We start from the raw sequence: 15033 nt of genomic DNA, 5'->3' as shown, positions 1-15033 counted from the left end.
ATGGCTATTATAAATGAAACAAAATGAGGCAAACAGAAAAGAAGTTTTGATGATGTGAAGAAACTGGGACTCTCATGCACTACTGTTGGGAATGTGAAAGATTACAGCTGCTGTGGAAATCAGTTTGGTGGTTCCTCAATAAGTTAAACAGAATTACCATATGAGCCAGCAGGTTGGCTTCTAGAAGTAGACCCAAAAGAACTGAAAACAGGTATTCAAACAAAAACTTAACAGATGGTCATGGCAGTGCTATTCACAATAGCCAGAAGGGGAAATAACTTGTCTACCAACTGATTAGTGGATTAACAAAATTATTAAACACAATTACAGGCATAGCCATTTTTAGACTACATTCTAGCCCAGGCAATAAAGCAACACCCCTGTTCTCTCTCCCTCTTCCTCTTCCTCTTTCTTCCTTTCCTTTATTGTTTTTCTCTTTTTTTATTCTTTTTCTTTCTTTCTTCCTTTAAAAAAAAAACAAAAACAAAAACAAAATGTGGCCTATTTATACAACGGAATATTATTCAGTGATTCAAAGGAAGGAAGAACTGATTCACGCCTCTACATGGATGAACCCTGATGAAAACATTATGCTAAGTGAAAGCAGCCAGGCACACAAGGCCTGTCATTTGGTTGTATGATTCCATCTACAGGAAATCTCCAAAACAGGCAAACCGCTATGGCCAGAAAGCAGATTGGTTAGTGGTTGCCAGGGACTATCAGGAACGTGCGTATGTGGCGGCGGCGGCGGGGGAAGCGGTGGTAGCGGAGGTGTGGAGGAGGCGTGTGGGAAGTGACTGCTTACAGGTACAGGGGTTTCGGTTTCTTTTCCGGGTGTTGAAAATGTTTTGGAGCCAGGTGGTTGTGACGGGTGTGCAACATTGTGAAGGAGCCGTACCCAGCATCTTCCCCCCGGCCGCCCCTTTGTCTTTCTCCCATCCAGTAGAAAGGGAGAGTTCCCCCACCGGCGGCGAAGAGAGGGTCACCAGCGGGATTCCCCCTCCCCGCCCCACCCCCACCCCCACCCCCACCCCCACGGCCCCCCACAGCCGCTTCCAGGCCCAGGCCTGCTCCCTCGGGGCCAATGGGAAGGCCATGAGGTCACCTGATGGGCGTGTCCCTGGTGAGGCCATCGCCACGTGCGAGCTTTGACGTGGTGGCACGAGGATGTCCGTGCCCATGGGACTGGGCTCCCCAGCCAATGAGGGGCTGGGCCCTGGTCGCTAGGATACACGGTACTGGACGCGATAACGGTCATCTTGAGAGGCATCTCGTCGTGCTAGAGCAAGCCGAGCCGAGATAGCGCACCCAACACCCAGCATGTCGGAGAGGAGCAGCCGTCGAGGGTCCTCTGGTGCTGGTGGCCGGGGGCATACCCGCTCGAGCGGAGGTTTTGTTTTCTGTGAGCGAGATGGAGCGTAGTCTACGGGAAGGCCGCTACGCCCAGCGCCCGAGCCCCTGTGCGCCAGTCGACCCCGCTGCCGTGACTGAGTACCTCACGGCCCAGATCCTGGAGCTGGCGGGCAAGGAGGCCCACAACAACGGAGAGAGGACCATCACTCCGCAGCTGCCGGACACGGCGGTTCACAACAACGCGCTGCTGAGCACCCTCTTTGACACAACAACCATGTCTCAAGTGGTTCCCGGCCGGGACTAGCTGCTGTCGACGGCCGACTTCTGGAACCTGACAGGTCCACTCGTCCACCCACCCAGCCCCAAATCCCCCAGCCCCCAAACCACCCCCCGCTTTCCACCGGCCCCAAAGTCCGTTGGGCCTTCATTCATTAATTGTCACTAAAGTGTTTAATGGAACCCACCTGCCTGTTGCAGTCACTTTGCCTTCGGGGGGGAGGGGAGGGCGGTGTGGGGTGAGGGGATGTGGGATGGGCTGGGGCGTTGAGAGACCTCCCTAGCTGGAAGTGCTTGGGGCGGCGAACACGGCCCCGCCTCCGATTCCGCTCTTTGCAGACCACCAGGGCAAGGGGCGGGCTCGGGCGGGGGAGCCAGCCGGCGCGGGCACGGCGGCAGCCCGCCAAGGGGGACGCACCGCACGTCGCGCCGCCACGCACGCCAGCGGCCGCGGCGCCGCCGCCGCGTCCGGAAGTGCTTGGGGCGGCGAACATGGCGGCGGCGGCGGCCGGCCTGGGCGGTGGCGGCGGCGGCGCCGGCCCGGGACCTGAGGCCGGGGACTTCCTGGCCCGCTACCGGCTGGTATCGAACAAGCTGAAGAAGCGGTTTCTGCGGAAGCCGAACGTGGCGGAGGCCGGCGAACAGTTCGGACAGCTGGGCCGTGAGCTGCGCTCCCAGGAGTGTCTGCCGTATGCGGCCTGGTGCCAGCTGGCGGTGGCGCGCTGCCAGCAGGCGCTCTTCCACGGGCCCGGGGAGGCGCTGGCTCTCACCGAGGCCGCCCGCCTCTTCCTGCGGCAGGAGCGCGACGCGCGCCAGCGCCTGGTCTGCCCCGCCGCCTACGGGGAGCCGCTGCAGGCCGCCGCCAGCGCCCTGGGCGCCGCGGTGCGCCTGCACCTCGAGCTGGGCCAGCCGGCCGCCGCCGCCGCCCTCTGCCTGGAGCTGGCCGCCGCCCTGCGCGACCTGGGCCAGCCGGCCGCCGCCGCCGGTCACTTCCAGCGCGCCGCCCAGCTCCAGCTGCCCCAGCTGCCCCTGGCCGCGATGCAGGCGCTCGGTGAGGCGGCCTCCTGCCAGCTGCTGGCGCGCGATTACACCGGCGCCCTGGCGCTCTTCACGCGCATGCAGCGCCTGGCGCGGGAGCACGGCAGCCACCCGGTGCAGCCGCTGCCGCCGCCCCCGCCGGCGGGGCCGCAGTCCGGGCTCGCGCCCGGGCCCGGGGCGCCGCCCGCCCTACCGGCCGCGCTGCTGGCTCCAAACGCCGGCTCCGTGGCGCCCTCTCCCGCCGCCCTGGGCGCCTTCTCGGACCTAATGGTCCGCTGCGAAGTGTCCCGCGTTCTGCTGCTGCTCCTCCTGCAACCACCGCCCGCCAAGCTGCTGCCGGAGCACGCCCAGACCCTGGAGAAGTACTCCTGGGAGGCTTTTGACAGCCACGGGCAGGAGAGCAGCGGCCAGCTTCCCGAGGAGCTCTTTCTGCTGCTCCAGTCTTTGGTCATGGCTACCCACGAAAAGGACACGGAAGCCATCAAGTCGCTGCAGGTGGAGATGTGGCCACTGTTGACTGCTGAGCAGAACCACCTCCTTCACCTCGTTCTGCAAGAAACCATCTCCCCCTCAGGACAGGGCATCTGACCCATCCCATTCACCCGATGGCTGTTTGCCCGGACGGGGAGGGGATTCCCATCAATCCCGTTAACCAATTGACTTTTTGCCTGTTTCCAAACCTCACGCATCCACGTTTGCGTCTGCGGAGACAAAGACAAAGACATACCGTCCCGGCCTCTGCATTTTATGGTATTCCCGTTGCCGCCGCCACAGGAATTACCTCGTTGACTGAACGTTACCGGCATCCCAAACGCCTGTTTCCCCGTAGCAGAGGGAGAGCAACACATTTTCATGAAACCGGAGTAGAGGACATGGCTCTCTTCCAAAAAGCCACGACACGAAAATGACAGTCCCTTTCGTCTCCTTCCTCCGCTTCTTCCACCCAACGCAGCCTCGTGCCTCCACCTTTGTTTCATAGTGAGGCTTTCATTTTGCGGCGGCTTCCTCCCTCTAAACTTACCCGCCCTAGATGATTTCATCCTGCCCCGCATTTCTTAACGTATTTCTGTGTCTCTGTCATGGCCAAATTTTTCCTGCCACTCATCTGCACAGTACATCTTCATGGGAGTCATTTTATTCCTTCCAGCTTCCTTGTAACCACAGCCCCGGATCCGTGATAAAGCCGCTCTTGTACTCCTCACGTGTGGTTTTGGTGTCCCTCGTCTGTAAAATGTGACTCCATTACCTACTTGTCAGGAGGCCAAGATAGAACCAGATAGTCCTCTTTGGGCTCCAGCATGTATTCGTTCCTTTGAAATTTGAGCTATGCCTCCTATGTGGGCCATGCCTCAGGGCAAGGAACCTGCAGAGGTTATCTGTGATGTGCTCCTTACTCAGATGACTGCGATGCAAATGTGTCCAGTGCAGTGGGTCCCGTGCCGATGCATCGATTTGCATTGGAATTCACGGTTCCGGTTCTTTTCCGAGAGGTGTATGCAGTCTGCATCACAACTTTTATTTGTAATAGGGTTTTTTTTTTTTTTTTTTTTTGGTGGGGGGTGGGAGGTAATGGGGGCGGATGGAGTCTCACTCTGTTTCTCAGGCTGTAGTGCAGTAGCACGATCTTGGATCACTACAGCCTCCACCTCCTGGGTTCAAGCGATTCTCCTACCTCAGCCTCCCGAGTACCTGGGATTACAGGGGCACCCCACCACGCCGGGCGAATTTTTTAGTAGAAACGGGGTCTCACCATGCTGGTCTCTCCAACTCCTGACCTCAAATGATCCACCCGCCTCGGCCTCCCAAAGTGCTGGGATTACAGGCATGAGTCACCGCCCAGCCCGCAATGGGGATTTTGCTACAACTTGTAGTTAAATGGCGAAATCAGAGAGCATGGCTCTTTGGTGTTGTGGGGTCACTGAATGCAAGGCAGCCTCCTTATTCCCCAAAAGCAGGATGGCGTTCCATTTGAAAACAGTTACCTTTCCCAGGCTTTCTGGCTCAAACAGAGCATGCAACCCAACTAAGCTGTTTTCGTACTTTACTGCGTCATTTTTACCCTTTTGAGGGTGACACAAGAACTCTTCAGAATATAGCCTCTTTCTCAAACTTTCAACCCTGAGGAAATGCATCCTTTCAGCCAGAGTTGCACACAATACTGATCTGCAGGGCTGAGGTGTAAGGACACAGTTTGGAGGAGATGGTTTTGTTTTAGTCTTTTTGCAGGGGAGAGGTGTGGAGGTTTGTCACTGTGAGTTAAGTGCCTCAAAACGGGTGGGACTTGTAGGGTGTTCTTTTCTGCCTCCGTTTCTATTTCAACAGTGTGGAAGTAATGGGAAGCACAGGAGAGGCCCGTTCCACCACCCTTCCTCTCACTCTCATTTGGCTGCCAGGAAGGGTCCTACAGAGCCCCTAAACACCTAGCCCAAATTATTGTAAAAGCGGTTGAAGGGTTTATACTCCTTTGCTCTTTGGCTTCTTCCTGATGTGCTCCTCTTAACCCGGGCTTCAGACCTGGCCGACTGGCTTATTGTCAGGTTTGGGAGTTACGGAGCGCATGACAGGTGACCAGTTTTGGCTTTGGGCTTCAGGAGAAGCCTTCTTAGGCCTCTGGTTCAAACTCCTTGCATCAGGGAGGTGAGGGGAAGAATAACCAGACGGTTAGGTACTGGGTATCTGAGCATAATTCTAGGAAACACGGAAACTCCTCGTTTTCCGTTTGCCATGGGCTCATGCATGTATCTCCCTCAGAAACTTGAGAGCAGGGATAGCTGGCCTGAGGCCAAATTTCAGCATTTTTGAGAATTCTCTTGTAATGCATCCCTTTAATATCAAAAGCCAACACTGATTTCTAGCATGGCAAAAGCAAATATTTTCAGAGGACATGATTAGTTTGATTTTTAACTTGACAACCGGTGAAAACCGGTTGCGGGGCGGCGGGGCTTGGGGGGGAAGGGGGAAGATCCTTGTCATTTAAATGTCCGTCGACAATTCCAAATTCACATTTAAAACAGTGTAAACCGTCGGGAATGTTGCCAGTGAAGCAGTGACCCTTTAACAGTGTTGGGGCTCCCCTTCTCCCCATTATGAGGTAATCCTAAAAGGGGAAATGTTGCTTATCAAAGAATATTTTATACGTAAATGGCACAAAGACATAAAGACGTGTGAGAACCACTACGCCAGATGAAGGTGACCTCCTGATCAGCACATTGCAAAGATACATGGGAAGAGTGTGGTTTCCAGGGGTTGTACAATCACTCACTGCTTCCCTTGGCTGAGGGTAGGGGTTCCCTCTGCTCAGTGTCGCTCCTGAGTGGGCCATTTCACCACCCTGCTTATCTTCATTCTCCATGGATCAAGTTGTCCTAATCGGTCCCAGTGCAAGAACCTGGATATTTCAGTTGAAGGTGCTGTATTCACTTGCCTCTTTCATTCCTCTCAGTGAGTGCTGTGGACCACAACTGCTTCTAATTAGCCATCTTGGCCCCTCTAACAAAGGACTCTTAGAAGGCCTCAGGGCAGGGATTAAAAACATGTTGAGCTATGTTTAAATACTAGTTTTACTACTTACTCTCTAGTATCTTTACCTTTCTGATCCTCATTGCTTTTCTTTTGAAAAATGTGGATAATTTTACTGAGCTCATAGGTTATTTTTGAGGATTGAATGAGCTTGCAATAAGCTTAGAATAGTAAGCTGCCTATATACTTCCTCAGTCAGAATTGGATGAGAAATTTGGGTAGAATGGATGTTGCTAGTAGAAGTTCAGGAAGAGAGAGGAATATTAGTAGATTCATTTGAAGGGAAAAGGAGACGCAGAAGCAAAAGTTAAGGATTTATAGTAACTTTTGTGATGTGGCATGCAAAAGGTAGATATCTGTGTCACATGGCTGTCCCTAGTTTAAAGAGAGCCTGAAAAAGCAAGTATCTCATCTGGGGTTGAGTACATTGTTACCACAGACAAACTTGAGGCTCCTATTAGTAAAGAAAGGTAGAAATAAATACTGGGTAGTCAATAAAGTGTCTGACATAGTCTCGTAAGATAGGCAATAATAGAATAGTGTGCTTGTTTTCGAAGTAGAAGTAAAAGGTGACTTCCAGAAGTCACATTGTTCTCTATTTCATTCAGACTCTATCTGGTGTTATTTCTAATACTTTAAAAAATTATTGTCAAGCTAGACATGGTTCATATGAGATTTTAAAGTATGGTGAGAACTTTGGAAATTACTTAGGAAGTTTTTCAACTTGGGTTGAGAAAGTTTATTTCATAGCAAAAGAAAGTCACTGTCCTTAAATATCTAATACAGTATTATGGAAAGAGGACTCAAACCTAGTTTTTCTATAACTCCTAGTGATAGAAGTAGAATTAATAGGCGGAAGTTGCAGCAGGGAGACTAGGAATTCATTCAACATGAGGAAACACTTTTAAACGATATAACTGTTCAACAGCCACATAACAAATACCCTATTATTAAAAGTGTTTAAGAAGATTCTAGATGACTGATTACTGGAATTCTATAAAAGATATTTAAGCACTGTATGGGGATTTAGCAGAGTTGAAATTTGAGCTCCTTTATAAGAGTTAGAAGTACTTTGAAAGTTATACGGTATTTTTCTCCATTATCTACCTCTAACATTCCCCCAGGCTACCTAAAGAAGGTCCTGAAGAAACATATAGCTCATGCATGCTATGGAGAGGAACTGGGAATCATCTACCCACAAAAGGCATCTATCATTATCCCTTTCACTTTTTATGGTCGTAAAGTCTCCAAGGAAAACTTTTGCCCAACTCCAGTTGATAGGACCAGTGAAAATGCCACCTGTGTGTCAGTCACAACTAGGCAGGTAAGATGCAACTTCTCAGAGAGTAAGGGTCTAGATAACTTTACATTCAAAAGGAAAATATCCTAATTTTAATTGAGGAAGGAACAGATTGGATATGTAACTACCAGGAAAAGGTAAATAAAATAAAAAATAAATTAGTCCTAGATGGTTATCCTACACCATTTGGATTAGGAGAATTTTGATTTTAGTTACATGATCTTAATTTGGCCAGGTTCTTTCCTTTCTTATAATAATAGCTGACATTTATTGAATACCTACTACGTGCCAGGTATGTTTCTTGGCACAGCATAAGCATTCTAGCCATCAATACACATAATAAGTCTGTGAAGTAGGTACTATTTTTAAAACTATTTTAAGGATGAGGAACCAGAATCAGGTGGGTTAACTGATTCTCCTATAGCTCCACAGCTAATAAGTGACAGTGATCTCTAGTGACCTAGATGGGAGCTGGACTAAGGGATCTACCAGTTGGAAAGCTGGTAGGTCAGTCTCTAATAGAAGCTAAATATACTTCAAATGAATTGGGAACATTACACTTATCCCTAGAGACTATATATATATATATATATATATGCAGCTTTCTGACTGACCTATTATTTTGTCTTATTCTGTTTAAAAAAATACACTCTCCATCTTTACTTTCTCAGTAGCAATTCACTCAGCCTTATTTCTGACACCACCAACTTCACTGAGGTCATTAATGATCTCCATGTTGTTAAATCTGATCGACATGTTGATATCTTTATCTGACCTAACTCCTTAGGATTCTTTGACACAGCCTACCAGTTTACCCTTTTTTTAAACACTCAGTTCCCTTGGCTTCTATGTTACCATGCTCTCTTTATTTTTTTTCTTACCATTCAGTGTGGCCTCTCCCATTTTAATCAGCCACAAATATTATTGGGATATGTGATAATCCTAATCATTTCCATAGCCAGAGTACTCAGGTTGTCCATATAGCAAAAGCTTTCATTTCTGTAGTAATTGAATTTGAACATAGTTTTTTGCTTAACTTGTGTTGGGAATTACTATTTCATGAAAGATAAAGAAATAAAATTTTGTGGATACAATGTGTTAATAGTCATAGAGCAAGTAAACGACAGAGCTGTAATTCACAGCCTTAATTTTCATGTCTGTCTATTTATATCTATCATCTATCTGTCTATGTATTTTCAGTGTTCATTGAATAGTACTTCTAGATGTCAGTGAAAATAAACATTTTATTGAAAAGTTAAATAATTATAAAATTTATTGGTAGAAATAACACATTAATGTGCACATCACATTTTTATTTAATAATATCACTCTCCCTCTCTCTTTCTTTCCTCTTCACAAGAAACTCAGGGATGAGTGCCAGGACCAACACTGGTATCAGATATCTGTGAAGAGTTAGGTATTTGGACCATACCCATATCCTGAGACATATAAGTAGCTCCTTGTGTTTTATAAATGTAGACCAGGCAAGTTTCACAGAGGTATTTAAAATTAAGAGGGGATTTATCAAAAAGGATTGTAGTCCTACATAGTTTGTGGACTCATTTCTAAGTGCTATGTCTGTGTTTTCAGATTTAGTAATTTTTAAATCACCTCATAATACCTTGAGCTGTATAACCCACAGACACAAAATACTGCTTAGAGGTATTTTGTATTTTATAGAGAAAGATTTGAAATCTACCTAGAAGTAACAGCCACTTTCACTGTAATATCTCAATTTGTAATTTTTGGATTGCAATCCTTCTGAAAACTGATTTTTGCAAGTTAAACTGACTCTATGATATATTTATAGGACTGGTGGTGACAAAATCTCTCAAGAATTGCTTGTCCGTAAAGGATCTTATTTCTCTTTCACTTATGAAGCTTTGTTTGGCTGGATATGAAATTCTAGGTTGAAAGTTCTTTTCTTTAAGGATGTTGAATATTTGCCCCCACTCTCTTCTGGCTTGTAGGGTTTCTGCCGAGAGATCTGCTGTGAGTCTGATGGGCTTCCCTTTGTGGGTGACCCAACCTTTCTCTCTGGCTGCCCTTAGCATTTTTTCCTTCATTTCAACCCTGGTGAATCTGACAATTATGTGCCTTGGTGTTGCTCTTCTTGAGGAATATATTTGTGGTGTTCTCTGTATTTCCTGAATTTGAATGTTGGCCTGCCTTGCTAGATTGGGGAAGTTCTCCTGGATTATATCCTGAAGAGTGTTTTCCAGCTTGGATTCATTCTCCCCATCACATTCAGGTACACCGATCAAATGTAGATATGGTCTTTTCACATAATCCCATATTTCTTAGAGGCTTTGTTCATTTCTTTTCACTTTTTTCCCTAATCTTGCCTTCTGGCTTTATTTCCTTGAGTTGATCTTCAATCCCTATCCTTTCTTCTGCTTGATTGATTCAGCTATTGAAACTTGTGTATGCTTTGCAAAGTTCTTGTCCTGTGTTTTTCAGCTCCGTCAAGTCGTTTATATTCTTCTCTAAGCTGGTTATTCTAGTTAGCATTTCGTCTAACCTTTTCTCAAGGTTCTTAGTTTCTTTGCATTGGGTTAGAACATGTTCCTTTAGCTCCGAGAAGTTTGTTATTACCCACCTTCTAAAGCCTGCTTCTGTCAATTCATCGAACTCAGTCTCCATCCAGTTTTGTTTCCTTGCTGGTGAGGAGTCGCGATCCCTTGGAAGAGGAGAGGCATTTTGGTTTTTGGTGACTTCACCCTTTTTGCACTGGTTTCTTTCCATCTTCATGGATTTATCTACCTTTGGTCTTTGAAGTTGGTGATTTCAGATGGGGTCTCTGAGTAGATGTCCTTTCTGTTGATATTGAAGCTATTTCTTTCTGTTTTTTAGTTTTTCTTCTGACAGTCAGGCCCTTCTGCTGCAGGTTGGCTGGAGGTCCACTCCAGACCCCGCTTGCCTGGGAATCAACTGCGGGGGCTGCAGAACAGCAAGGATTGCTGCCTATTCCTTCCTTTGGTAACTTCATCCCAGAAGGGTACCCGCCAGATGTCAGCCAGAGCTCTCCTGTATATGATGTCTATTAGGATAAGCAAGGGTCAGGGAGTCACTTGAGGAGGCAGTCTGTCCCTTAACAGAGCTCAAATGTTGTGCTGGGAGCTCCATTACCCCCTTCAGAACTGTTGGGCAGGGACGTTTCAGTCTGCTGCATTAGAACTCATAACCACTCCTTTTCCCAGGTGCTCTGTCCCAGGAAGGTGGAGTTTTATTTATAAGTCCCTGACATGCTGCTGCCTTTTTTCAGAGATGCCCTGCCCAGCAAGGAGGGAGTCTTTTCACAGTCTGACTGCAGAGGCATTGCTGAGCTGCCATAGGCTCCACCCAGCTGCTGTGTAAACTTCCTTGTGACTTTGTTTACACTGGTAAGGTTAGAACTGCTTTGGTAATTGTGGACTACTTCAGTAATGGCTACTGCCTTGGTAATGGCAGACCACCTCAGTAATGGTGGATGCCCTTCCCCCCACCGAGCTTGGCAGTTCCGGGTCAAGCTCAAACTGCTGTGCTGGCTGTGAAACTCTCAAGCCAGTGGGTTTCAGTTTGCTGGTCTTTGTGGGTTGGGGGGGAGCTGCCGAGCCAGATCACTTGGCTCCCTGCCTTCAGCCCCCTTTTTTTTCAGGGGAATGGGCTGCTCTGTCTTGCAGGTATTTCAGGCACCAGTTAAAATGGCTGCCCAGATTTATGCTGGAAACCTGCGGAGCAGCTGAAACAGCCACCCAGATTTGTACTGGAAACCTGTGGTGCTTGTCGGCCTAATGGGAATCTCCTGGTCTGTGGGCTGTAAAAACCGTGAAAGAAACACAGTATCTGAACCAGAGTGCTGGAGTGGCCAGAAAAGTCCCCAATGGGCTCCATTGGGTAGGGGGTCCTCCAGCCTGTTGCACTTCCTAGGTGAGTCAGCACCCCACCTGCCTCAGTTTGCCCTCCTTGTGCTACACCCACAGTCCAACCAGTCCCATTGAGATGAACCTGGTACCTCAGTTGGTAATGCTGAGATCACTGGCCTTCTGTGTGGCTCTCACTGGGAACTGTGCTATGAAGCTCTTCCTATTCGGCCATCTTAGCAGAAGTCAAGAAATCTTCTTATGCCTTTAGTTTCCAAGTCAGTCTGGCACAGACACATCTGATTGAGGGAACTTAGGTTATGTACCCACTCCCTAGCTGTAATGGAGATTGGGAAAGTTAACATCTAGGATTTTTATTTCTTGTAGTAGGAGGTATATTTTGCTTTCCACCAAAACCCATGAGGTGGGGTAATTTTGCAATTATATAAAGGGATTAATATTTTGAGCAACCAAAACAGTTGGCAATATCCAAAATAGCCTAAGCTGTGACTTTTCAATTTCAAAATAAACTCCTCTGACTTAAAATTTTAAAGTCCCACCTAACCCCAAATAGCTATCCCTTACATTTTTTCCAACATTATTGAGGTATAATTGACAAATAAAATTGTATATGTCCAAGGTGTACAGATTTGATATATGTATACATTGTGCAATGATTACCACAATCAAATTTATTAACATATCTGTCATCGTCATAGTTACCATGTTGTGTGTACTTGTGTTTGTGTGTGTGTAAGTGCAAGTAAGTGTGTAAGGACATTTAAAATCTTCTCTCTTACCAAATTTCAAGTATTAACTGCAGCCACCATGCTGTACATTGGATCATCAGAACTTATTCATCCTGTATCTGAAAGTTATATCTTTTGACCACTATCTCACCATTTCCTCCACTCTTCAGCCCCCAGCAAACACTATTCTATTCTCTGCTTCCATAAGTTCATCCTTTCTAGATTCCTCAGATGAGATCATATGGTATTTATCTATCTGTGCCTGGATTACTCATTTCGGTTAGTGCCCTCTAGGTTCATCCATGTTGTCACAGAGAGTCGTAAACTTGTGTCAACCTTAAGGTGGTTTCCTTATCTTGGCTGTTGTGAAAAATGGTGCAAGGAACATGGAAGTGCAGATATTTCTTTGATATTCTCGTTTTATTTTCTTTGAATGTATACCCAGAAGTGGGATTGCCAAATCATATGGTAGTTTTGTTTTTAATATTTTGAGGAAACTCCTTACTGTTTTCCACACTCTATCAATTTACATTCCCATTAGCAGTGTACAAGGACTCTCTTTTCTTTGCATCCTCACCAACACTTGTCTTTTGATACTAGCCATTGTAATGAGTATGAAGTGATCTCATAGCGGTTTTGAGTTTTCCTGACGATAATTGATTTTGTGCATTTTTTATATACCTGTTGGTTATTTTACATCTTGTTTGGAAAAATGTTTGTTAAAGTCCTTTCCCCATTGTTTAATTGGGTTATTAGTTTTTTGCGGGGTTTTTGTTGTTACTGAGTTATGTGAGTTCCTCACATATTTTGAATGTTAACCTCTTATCAGATACACAGTTCACAAACATTTTTTCCCATTCTGTAAGTTCCTTTTTCATTTTGTTGATTTTTTTCCTTTGCTGTGCAGAAGCATTTTGGATATAGTCCCAATTGTTTATTTTTGCTTTTGTTTCCTATGCTTTTGATGTCATATCTACCCTTAATATATCTTAAAATATGCTCACATTTGCTCTAAAAAGTAGATTATATTTATCCCACTAATATTTATAGAATGGGGGAAATCCCCAAACAATAGGTTGATATAGGTTGGTGACAACTGTTATGTATAGTTGGAAAAGAAGAGCGACCAGGACAAAATCCTAAGGAATATGATCACTTAAGGGACTTGCAGAGTAAAAGAAACTTTCAAAGGGGACTAAGGAGAGATAAGTGAAATAGAAAGAAAATGAGAAGGATGTGCTGTGATAGCATATAGAAAGAAGAAAATTAGGTATTTAAACTGTAGAGTTAATATAATAGCAGAGTCTAGGGTAATTCATTTAACCTTCTTCATTAATCTTCTTTACTCAATCTCAAATAGCAAACCTTCTCCAACAATTTTTTTCTTGTATTTCATTTTTGTATATTTTTGGAGATATAATTTTTGTATCATAAAACACCAATTTTAAAATAAAAATTCAATAATTTTTAGTATATGCACAGAGTTGTGCAGTCATCTGTGATCAACTGTAGCTAGTAGTTTTAAGGGGGAAAGTAACATAAAAACTGTGGCCTATAACTTTATTCAGTGGTATGGTAGAATTTAGGGTCAGATTGCAATGGATTGAGGAGAAAGTAGAAGATAAGCAAGCAAAGAAAACAAATGTGAACTATTATTTATTACAAAGAGGAAGAGAGACATAGCTCTGAGGAATGTGAGATCACAGGGAAGTTTTGATTAATTTGTATGCTTTAAAACATGTCAACACTTTTCTAAACCGAGAGAAAGGAGCCATTTCATCCAATTGAAACCGTGGTCAGACCCAAGTTGGTATTTGTCAAATTCTTATTTTGAAATCTCTTTAATCCCAAGTTTTTCCATGATTCAATTATCTCCCACCAGGTCCCTCCCACAACACATGGGAATTATGGGAGCTACAATTCAACATAAGGCTTGGGTGGGACACAGCCAACCCATTTCATTCTGCCCCGGACCCTACCAAACCTCACGTCCTCACATTTCAAAACCAATCATGCCTTTCCAACAGTCCCCCCGAAGTCTTAATTCATTTCAGCATTAACTCAAAAGTCCACAGTCCAAGGTCTCATCTGAGCAAGGCAAGTCCCTTCTACCTATGAGCCTGTAAAATCAAAGTAAGTTAGGTACTTTTTAGATACAATGGTTGTACAGGAATTGTGTAAATACACATATTCCAAATGGGAGAAATCGGCCAAAACAAAGTGGCTATAGGCCCCTTGCAAGTCCAAAATCTAGTGAGATAGTAAAATCTTAAAGCTCCAAAATGATCTCTTTGACTCCATGTCTCATATCCAGGTCACGCTGATGCAAGAGGCAGGTTCCTATAGACTTGGATAGCTCTGCCCCTGTGGCTTTGCAGGGTATAGCTCTCCTACTGGCTGCTTTAACAGGCTGGTGTTGACTGTCTGCAGCTTTTCCAGGGGCACAGTACAAGCTGTTGGTGGATCTACCATGCAGGAGGCTGCAGGATGGTGGCCCTCTTCTCACAGCTCCACTAGGCAGTGCCCCAATTGGGACTTTGTGTGGAAGCACATTTTCCTTCCACACTGTCCTAGCAGAGGTTCTCCATGAATGTCCCACTCCTGCAGCAAACTTGTACCTGGACATTCAGGCATTTCCATACATCCTCTGAAGCTAGGTGGAGGTTCCCAAACCTCAATTATTGACTTCTGTGCACTAACAAGCTCAACACCACATGGAAACTGCCAAGGCTTGGGACTTGCACCTCCTAAAGCCATGGCCTGAGCTGTCTCTTGGCCCTTTTTAGCCACAGCTAGAGCAGCTGGAATGCAGGGCACCAAGTCCATAGACTGCACACAGCAGAGGGACTCTGGACCTAGCCTATGAAATTATTTTTTCATCCTAGGCCTCTGAGCCTATGATGAGAGGGGCTGCCAGGAAGACCTCAAATGTATCCTGGAGACATTTTCCCCATTG

The 15033-nt window shown here is 46.0% G+C and overlaps 1 protein-coding gene and 1 pseudogene across 1 annotated transcript; both read left to right on the top strand.

The window, feature by feature from the left end:
• Positions 1–1029: 1029 nt before the first annotated feature.
• Positions 1030–1958, top strand: LOC108294376 (annotated as a pseudogene).
• A 143-nt stretch (positions 1959–2101) lies between these two features.
• LOC108294375 (40-kDa huntingtin-associated protein) lies at positions 2102–3868 on the top strand. Its single transcript, XM_017516239.2, has one exon. It carries the CDS (start codon positions 2122–2124, stop codon positions 3253–3255), a length of 1134 nt encoding a protein of 377 aa, XP_017371728.1. The 5' UTR covers positions 2102–2121; the 3' UTR covers positions 3256–3868.
• The last annotated feature ends 11165 nt before the right edge of the window (positions 3869–15033 follow it).

Source organism: Cebus imitator, unplaced genomic scaffold (assembly GCF_001604975.1).
Source record: "Cebus imitator isolate Cc_AM_T3 unplaced genomic scaffold, Cebus_imitator-1.0 Scaffold576, whole genome shotgun sequence".
Taxonomy (NCBI): Eukaryota; Metazoa; Chordata; class Mammalia; order Primates; family Cebidae; genus Cebus; species Cebus imitator.
Note: the sequence above shows the minus strand (reverse complement) of the source record. Positions and strands in the feature narration are given on the sequence as shown.